Source organism: Notolepis coatsorum (genome assembly GCF_963971535.1).
Source record: "Notolepis coatsorum genome assembly, chromosome: 5".
Lineage (NCBI taxonomy): Eukaryota > Metazoa > Chordata > Actinopteri > Aulopiformes > Paralepididae > Notolepis > Notolepis coatsorum.
The window spans coordinates 184546997-184557117 of NC_140169.1; the positions used below are offsets into that span (position 1 = coordinate 184546997).

Genomic DNA, 10121 nt, shown 5'->3' on the forward strand with positions numbered 1-10121 from the left:
AGCACCAAAACTGATGATATCGCGAGCTATCAGTAGTTAGATAACATTAGAGACAACGCTGTGTGTATTAAACAAAGGTGAATAGATGACTGGGCCATTTTGTTTAATGCTTGTTAAGTTGAAAGAGGAGCTCTGAGCTAACAGGGTCTGAATCCTGATAGCTCACGTTAGCCAGCTGCTCATGCAATCGGTAATGCTAGCAGAATGAATGGATGTAAACTTTATTTAACATATTGCATATGGGTACAATACAATACGGCTCAATACAAACAATTGTTAAGGGAATGCAGACTGTTGTAGCTTGGACTGGGGTCCTTATAACAATAACTTGACAACACATGGTAGCTGAAGCTATTTGGGACACGGAGCTATGTCCCAAACACACACACTGTTGTCACCGGAAGGGCACGCAGATGGTATCTACTGCGCATGGGCGTTTTCGCAACAACGGCTAGCGTGCTGACTACACGCTGTTGTCGATTCGTTTTTTTTGCGTATCTCCAAACGCAAACACAATTTTGCGTTTCAGCCGTATCCACAAAAAAACGCCAAAAAACGCATTTCTGTGTAATAGGGACATCAAACGTCGTCAAAACGTATAAAAAAACGCCAGGAATACACTAGTCTAACCATGGCCTCATTCTGTCCGTTCCGGTCGCGTACCGCCCTCCTTCCGGGTCAGAGTGCGAACGGCTAGTTAGCTTAGTTAGCTTAGCCTTTTACTAGTAACATTGCTGCATCGATTATATGCATTATATTGAATGTCATTGATCTACTGGTTAGAGACATTAGAGACAACACCGTGTGTATTAAACAACGGTGAATAGATGACTGGGCCATTTGTTTAATGCTTGTTAAGATTGAAAGAGGAGCTCTGAGCTAACACGGTCTGATAGCTAACGTTAGCCAGCTGCTCATGCAATCGCCGAATCGGTAATGCTAGCAGAATGAATGGATGTAAACTTTATTTAACATATTGCATATGGGTACAATACAATACGGCTCAATACAAACAATTGTTAAGGGAATGCAGACTGTTGTAGCTTGGACTGGGGTCCTTATAACAATAACTTCATGTTTTCATCTACTTGTTTTTGGCTGAGGTCTGAACTCTCAAATTGCCCATAAATATCGTTTTTGTGGGTATTCTCCAGTTGTTGCTGTGTGTGGTGCCCAAAATTCAAGCAAGCATGACAGTAACGACGTTGTGTGTGTCACGCCCCCCGCACCGCACGGCGCGATTCCGAGACCACCTCATCGAACAGATCCCGTTCAGCGGGGGGTGAAACGAATCAGCGCCGTTTCGCATCGCAAAAGGGGTGAGTGAGAACACTCCCCCCCGTTCTCGGGAGCAGTGATTCGATCTCCAAACGTGAGTGAGAAAGGCCCCTGAGTCTCACCTTATGCGAGGGAACATTTATGCGCATGCGCGGGAGCGCGCGCACCAGGGGCGGATTTAGGATTGTAGGAGATCCGGGGCTTAACCCAGATAGGTGCCGCATAAGCGGGCACGGATTTTTTTTTACTTCGACACCACAACCTTTAACTTATACCACCACCTTAAAGCGGACACAAGGCACTAGAGAACACTTAAATTCACACCCTTTAATTAATGAAGCAAACAATAATAATAATAATAATAATAATAATAATAATAATAATAATAATAATAATAATAATAATAATAATAATAATAATAATAATAATAATAATAATAATAATAATAATAATAATAATACACTGTATTTGTATAGCACCTTTCATACAATAATTGCAGCTCAAAGTGCTTCACAGCAGTAAAAAAAGACAGGCATAAAATGAGCACAACATTGGCAGATCAAGAGCAATGCATAAAGTGCAGACATAAAGCATAAAATAGATAGCAGCAAAATAGACAAAGTCAAGGTAAGACATAGAACATTAAATCACATCGTTTTTCATAGATCTAAGATCGGGTTAACTCGCCAAACGTTGAGCGCCATGACCAAAAGTTACCAAAATTGTAATTTTTGTTTTAGTCATGCTCCACCTGCCTTGTTCTATAAGGTTTTCGTGTTTTGATAAATAAATCTCAACATTTGAAAGAAATAGAATAAAATAATGCAATAGTGCATTGCAATAAAATAGTTATCATCGTATTTTTTCGGGAGGCCGGTAAGGAGTGCATTACAGTAGTCGAGTCGGCTTGAGATAAAGGCATGGATCTGGTTTTCAGCGTCCTTTTGATTTATAAATGGCCGTACTTTAGCTATGTTTCTAAGGTGGAAGAATTATGTTTTTGTCAACTTGTTGATTGTGATTTAAAGCTTAGGTCTGAGTGTACCATAACACCAAGACTTAACTCACTCAAATACAGTTAGCAGCTGGATAGACTACAGATGGAAATTAGCTTCTGCTAAATCTGGTGCAAACATATTTTCATGTAACAATGATTAATTGTCAAAAAAAAAAATATATATATATATATATATATATATTTTAAAGTAGATTCGGGGCTTTTCAGAAAACATTCGGGGCTTGAGCCCAAGTAGCCACCCCCTAGCCCCGCGCCTGGGAGCGCGCGTGCATTGATTGATTGATTGAAAAGTTTATTAACAGATTGCAGAATGGGTACAGTACAGTACAGCTCAATACATACAATTGTTAAGGGGATGCAGACCAGAGAAAGACTTTCGTCTTGTTTACATCAGGGTCCCCCATTTTCAATTCATCATAACATATATGACATACATGACATACAGATAGACAGTACTGCTACATCTATACATTTATGACATATCAGATTTGCAAATACAGTACTGTTTGTGATACAAAAGTGTCCAGAAAAGGAGTGTATATACATTTGGCATAGAAACTGTACATTGGAGGAGGTTGGTTGGGTGGGGTGGGGTTGGGTGGGTTGGGTGAGGGCTGTACATTGGAGGTGGGGGGGGGGGGGGGGGGGGTTGGGAAGGGGACACACACACATTTTACACTGTACATTGGAATATTGACAAAGCCTTACTTGGTCATTTACTGTACAACTAGGTTAGGACATTTGTAGGGGCCAGTTTCGAATTGCAGTCTCACGTAGGTGTTTTTTGAGAGTGTTTTTGAAGGTGGGTAGTGATTCACATTCCTTTACAGCTTTAGGTAGGGCGTTCCACATTGATGTGGCATAATTGCGAAACGTGTTTAGTCCCTTGTTTGAGCCGAATCTGGGTTTTACATGATTTGTGGAGCTCCCTCTGGTGTTGTGATCGTGGTATTCACTGACCTTTGGGAAGTATTTTGACATGTACATGGGTACCTTGGTCGCGTAATGTATCTTGTAGACCAGGCCCATTGCAAGTTGCTGTACTCTGTCGTCTACTCTAAGCCATCCTAGGTTGTCAAAGTGGGCAGGGGTGAGGTGGGTTCTAGGAGTCAGGTCAAGTAGTAGTCTGACTAGCTTGTTTTGAGATGTTTGTAATTTGTTTTTTAGTGCCTTTGAGGTGCTTTGGTACCATGAGGTGCAAGCATAGTCGTAGTACCCTTGAATGAGTGCTCCTGCTAGAGTCTTCAGGGTATTCTTGTTTACCAGAGAGGAGATTGGTTTTGATAGTCTATCAGTGAGCTGGATGCAATCCTACCTTGAGGGGAGGGAACAGATGGTGGAGGTAAACGGTACCCTATCCCCCCCCCTCACAGTGAGCTGTGGTGTTCCACAAGGAAGCATACTAGGACCGCTACTGTTCCTAATTTATGCAAATGACATGTCGTCAGCTTGTGACTGCAACTTGTTCCTGTTTGCGGACGACTCAGCCCTGCTGGTCTCTGACAAGAACAAGTTACAGGTTGAAAAAACCCTCAGCTCGGAACTAGGCAGAATCTGCATATGGCTCGCTGATAACAAACTATCATTACACATGGGCAAAACAGAGTCCATTCTCTTCGGTTCAAATAACAAACTCAGCAAGACCGACGGCTTCTCAGTTACAGTGGGTGACAATATTGTCACAAGGAAAGATGAAATTACCTACCTGGGTTCCATCCTAGAGGCTAATCTCTCCTGTGACAAAATGGCATCCAATGTAATAAAAAAAGTCAACCAACGAACTCGATTCTTGTACCGGATCTCCTCTCTGGTAAACAAGAATACCCTGAAGACTCTGGCAGGAGCACTCATTCAGGGGTACTACGACTATGCTTGCACCTCATGGTACCAAAGCACCTCAAAGGCGCTAAAAACAAAATTACAAACATCTCAAAACAAACTGGTCAGACTACTGCTTGACCTTACTCCTAGAACCCACCTCACCCCTGCCCACTTTGACAACCTAGGATGGCTTAGAGTAGATGACAGAGTACAGCAACTTGCAATGGGCCTGGTCTACAAGATACACTACACGACCAAGGTACCCATGTACATGGCAAAATACTTCCCAAAGGTCAGTGAATACCACGATCACAACACCAGAGGGAGCTCCACAAATCATGTTAAACCCAGATTCGGCTCAAATAAGGGACTAAACACGTTTCGCAATTATGCCACATCAATGTGGAACGCCCTACCCAAAGCTGTAAAGGAATGTGGATCACTACCCACTTTCAAAACCTCTCTCAAGAGACACCTACGGGAGACTGCAATTCAACACTGGCCCCTGTAAATATCCTAACCCAACCCCCTCCAATGTACAGTCATTTACCTAGTATGGTTTTGTCAATAGTCCAATGTACAATTTTGTTTGTTTGTACAGAGTCTCCCCCCCTCAATGTACAGTTTTGCTTGCTTATACAGTGTGCCCCCCCCCCCCCCCCCAACCACCTCCAATGTAAATTACCCAGTATGGTTGTCAATATCCCAGTGTAACCAACCCCCCCCACCCAACCTCCTCCAATGTACAGTTTCTACGTCAAATGTATATACTCCCTTTTCTTGACTCCTTCTGTATCACAAACAGTACTGTATTTGCAAATCTGGTATGTCATAAATGTATAGATGTAGCAGTACTGACTATCTGTATGTCATGTATGTCATATATGTCCTGATGAATTGAAAATGGGGGACCCTGGTGGAAACAAGACGAAAGTCTTTCTCTGGTCTGCATCCCCTTAACAATTGTGTGTATTGAGCTGTACTGTATTGTACCCATTCTGCAATCTGTTAATAAAGTTTTCAATCAATCAATCAATCAGATCCGGTACATGTGGGTCATTAGTGTGCGTGCAACCAATGTTGATATGAGCATCGCAACACTGAGGGCGATAGACCATTGATTGATTGATTGAAAACTTTATTAACAGATTGCAGAATGGGTACAGTACAGTACAGCTCAATACATACAATTGTTAAGGGGATGCAGACCAGAGAAAGACTTTCGTCTTGTTTACATCAGGGTCCCCCATTTTCAAGTCCACCACCAGCCCTGATTCCAAACTCTAAGCATAACCGACTTCGAAAGGAGGTCGACTTCGAAAGAGGGCCTAAGCATAACCAGTTCGAAAAAAGGCGGACATTAATCAAATGTTCAATCAATCAATCCAATATAACACATTGCTCACTTAAAACAGCGCGGGTTCGTGGCTGCCACAGGCTTGCCCAGTGAGAGGATTCTCTGGTGCTGCAGCTGGACCCTATTGCCAATTTGATAGCTCGACCGTCGTTCATTGTGCGCCTGCGCGGAAGTAGTTCGGCGGCAACACAGCGACAGAGAGGAAGAAGGTCATCAAAACAAACACATCCAGATTGAGAGGATCCTCGTATTTGAAAAGGTATATTTACACTTTACTCTGGTGTATTTGCCAGTACGCGACTAGCTGATTTGCTCTGAACTCATTTAACATTCGCTGTGTGTGCTTTGGACATCTTTGACAGAGAGGCATCATCACCATCATGGCAGCCGCCGCCGTGGTGAGGGGCATCGGGTCTAACCTTGCCAAGAGCCTGCGAGAGATCCGACTGCATTTGTGTCAGACTTCCCCGGCGAGTCAAGGAGCGAGGGATTTCGTGGAACAACAATACGTCGCGTTGAAAACCAGCAACCCCGAGTTCCCGATCCTCGTCAGAGAATGCTCCGGAGTCCAACCTAAACTGTGGGCGAGGTATTGATTGATTGAAAACTTTATTAACAGATTGCAGAATGGGTACAATACAGTACAGCTCAATACATAAAATTGTTAAAGGTCAACCTCCACGTTGTATTTTTGTTCAATAAACAATGTGGACTAGGCCAACAGTGACTTTCATGAAGAATTGGAAAAAAAAGTATTGAAATTGACACAGTTTTAGCGTTTTTATCAAAACATTGTTTACATCAGGGTCCCCCAATTCATCATAACATATATGACATACATGACATCAGATAGACAGTACTGCTACATCTATACATTTATGACATACCGGATTTGCAAATACAGTACTGTTTGTGATACAGGTATGACTTCGGCAAAGAGAGAAGCATCGCACTGGACAACATGAATGTCGACCAAGTCGCCCAAGCTCTGGAGACGGCGGTGAAGTCCAAACTCTAATAAAACCAGAGACTATTCTATACAGTTCAAGTGGACCTTACCCTCCCCAATCCATCACTACTGTTGGACATGTGTATGAAGTCATGCTATTCATTCCCAACTAAAGTGTTAATGACAGGAACACATTTGCTTATTGGTTGTTGTTATTAAAATATGTATCTGACTACCAACCTCAATTGTTTTGTTTTTTTCCACAGTATATGCATTTTGCCCATAGTTTTTTTTTCTCCCCTCCATACACTCTGCAATTAGCCTCTCAAGCCAGAAGAAATCTTGCATGATTTCACAAGTTGTGCCTTTTTTCGTGACAGTTTTATAAATGTACTGTAAATATTCTTTCTGATAGCATACATGTTTAAAAGATCACTGGTGTAGGCTCATTCTTAATCCTATTGTAAGAGTTCAATTTCGAGGATATTTTTTATATTGTTTGTCAGGAGTATGGAGGTGTTGGAGGTACACACCGCATATTCAAAGTCTGTGACTGACAGGCTAGATGTATAAAAAGACTCCATCAGGGCTTCCTGATTTACTTGATAAGTCAATGAATGGGTTGTTAGCAGGGTTGTTCTCAATTCACTTTTAATTCAGAGGGTGGGTTTTCTTAAAACTGCAACCGTTGATGCCACATGTCTTGTGTTTTTTTGTTATTAGCTGCTTTTTCCATGCTGAATTGGACATATCCGGATAAGCACATCTCTGGCATCACAATTACATTCACTAGTAACCAGTATATTTGATGGCATCCTATATTTAACAACGTAGACAAAATCCTATGTTAGTCGATTTTCTTAACAGGCGCCTCCAAAATTGGCCAGTTTAGTTTTCGTTTTTGAGGACTGCATAATTTTTTTGCAAACCAAAATACTATACTTTATACTTATACCACATGCATGAGCCTGGTCTCTTTTGAAAGATGACATTCTGACGCACCTTTAGTGCTAATGAAATAGAGTAACATTGGTCTGAACTTGAGTTATAGAAAAACTTGTTTTGATTGATTGATTGATTGATTGAAAAGTTTATTAACAGATTGCAGAATGGGTACAGTACAGTACAGCTCAATACATACAATTGTTAAGGGGATGCAGACCAGAGAAAGACTTTCGTCTTGTTTACATCAGGGTCCCCCATTTTCAATTCATCATAACATATATGACATACATGACATACAGATAGACAGTACTGCTACATCTATACATTTATGACATATCAGATTTGCAAATACAGTACTGTTTGTGATACAAAAGTGTCCAGAAAAGGAGTGTATATACATTTGGCATAGAAACTGTACATTGGAGGAGGTTGGTTGGGCGGGGTGGGGTTGGGTGGGTTGGGTGAGGGCTGTACATTGGAGGTGGGGGGGGGGGGGGGAAGGGGACACACACATTTTACACTGTACATTGGAATATTGACAAAGCCTTACTTGGTCATTTACTGTACAACTAGGTTAGGACATTTGTAGGGGCCAGTTTCGAATTGCAGTCTCACGTAGGTGTTTTTTGAGAGTGTTTTTGAAGGTGGGTAGTGATTCACATTCCTTTACAGCTTTAGGCAGGGCGTTCCACATTGATGTGGCATAATTGCGAAACGTGTTTAGTCCCTTGTTAGAGCCGAATCTGGGTTTTACATGATTTGTGGAGCTCCCTCTGGTGTTGTGATCGTGGTATTCACTGACCTTTGGGAAGTATTTTGACATGTACATGGGTACCTTGGTCGCATAGTGTATCTTGTAGACCAGGCCCATTGCAAGTTGCTGTACTCTGTCGTCTACTCTAAGCCATCCTAGGTTGTCAAAGTGGGCAGGGGTGAGGTGGGTTCTAGGAGTCAGGTCAAGTAGTAGTCTGACTAGCTTGTTTTGAGATGTTTGTAATTTGTTTTTTAGTGCCTTTGAGGTGCTTTGGTACCATGAGGTGCAAGCATAGTCGTAGTACCCTTGAATGAGTGCTCCTGCTAGAGTCTTCAGGGTATTCTTGTTTACCAGAGAGGAGATCCGGTACAAGAAACGCGTTCGTTGGTTGACTTTTTTTATTACATTGGATGCCATTTTGTCACAGGAAAGATTAGCCTCTAGGATGGAACCCAGGTAGGTAATTTCATCTTTCCTCGTGATAATATTGTCACCCACTGTAACCGAGAAGCCGTCGGTCTTGCTGAGTTTGTTATTTGAACCGAAGAGAATGGACTCTGTTTTGCCCATGTGTAATGATAGTTTGTTGTCGGCGAGCCATATGCAGATTTTGCCTAGTTCCGAGCTGAGGGCTTTTTCAACCTGTAACTTGTTCTTGTTACTCAAGTTTTTCTGTAGTAGGTAGTATTTCCCCAGAATGGCTGGAGGCTTAACAAAAGATCCATAGCCTGAAGTCTTATGTAGTACATGTCCAGATTTCATAAAGATCCATTCAGAAATGAGTGATTAGGAGTGTTTTTGGTAAACTGTGTAGAAAGAAGAAGAAAAGCATAGTTTTATCATAGACTTTTCATTCAGCGGTTTTTCTCTTCCTGTTTTCGCTTGTGACTTTTCACCTAGATCCCTGATTCGTACATCCCCAGGTGGGGTATCATTGAAAGCCACACTCATTGGCTACTACAACCCCGTCCAATAATTTTTGAGATTGCCAAATGATTGACGGAACTAGAACCCCAAGAGTCGTGAGTGGTATTTGCGCAATACCTCGAATATCGGCATGTAACTCGAGAACCGCTGAACGGATTTTGTCACCTGAAAGGGCTATTGACAGCCAACAGGCTTTAATTCGATATATATAATTTGTATTACAAAATACACCCGAGCCACTAGTGGTCGCCAAAGTGCCGGTGGGCAAATCGTCCTCAAGAGGGCCCACATACGGGCCCCCGCTTGCTAGAGGTTGAGCCAAGTCAGGGACAACCCTATAGGGTCCACCATCCATCATTCATTGTTTTAGGTGATTGTGAAAGGTGATATGTGGGCTGAGAAAACAACTTAGAAAAAGGTGGACACGCGTGGTTTCACCCTGTGAAAATAGCTTAAAGGTGCTTTATAGTTAAAATTATATCTCTACATCCCGACAGTGTTTGGTCAGTAACATGGGTCTCCCAGTCCTTCCATTGCAGTAAACAGAAAATAAATTGTCTCGAATCCCATTCCTATGTTACTGACCAAACACTCAATGTAGAAGAAGTCTTTATTTGTCATGCAGTTTAACACACACATGTGAGATGGGCGACACACATGCATGCATTGGGTCGCCGATGAAATGTCTCTGCACTTGACCCATCCCGTTGTCCTTCCCCCCAAGGGCAGCCGGGAGCAGATAGGGGCTGTGGCGTGACAGCGTTAGCAATCTGTTGTGCATGTTTTTCCATTGGGTTTATATTATCGGGAGGGGAAACCCTTGCGAGCACGGGGAGAACATGCAAACTCCACACAGAAAGGCCCGGGAGATACCCCACCTGGGTACCTGGCAACATGGAAACCTGGTCCCCAAGCGGGAATCGAACCCTGGACCTTCTAGCTGTGAGGCGACAGTGTTAACCACTACACCACCTTACCGCCCTGTAGAGCTATTTAACACTTATCTTAACAAAAATATACCACTTACAGCATCTTTAATACTGATACTATCAAGTGGGGATATACCTTGTGA

At 42.5% G+C, this 10121-nt stretch overlaps 1 protein-coding gene across 1 annotated transcript; it reads left to right on the forward strand.

The window, feature by feature from the left end:
- Window positions 1-5635: 5635 nt before the first annotated feature.
- Window positions 5636-6668, forward strand: ndufa2 (NADH:ubiquinone oxidoreductase subunit A2). Its single transcript, XM_084314959.1, has 3 exons — window positions 5636-5733; window positions 5837-6063; window positions 6396-6668. Exons 2-3 carry the CDS (start codon window positions 5855-5857, stop codon window positions 6490-6492), a joined length of 306 nt encoding a protein of 101 aa, XP_084171085.1. The 5' UTR covers window positions 5636-5733; window positions 5837-5854; the 3' UTR covers window positions 6493-6668.
- The last annotated feature ends 3453 nt before the right edge of the window (window positions 6669-10121 follow it).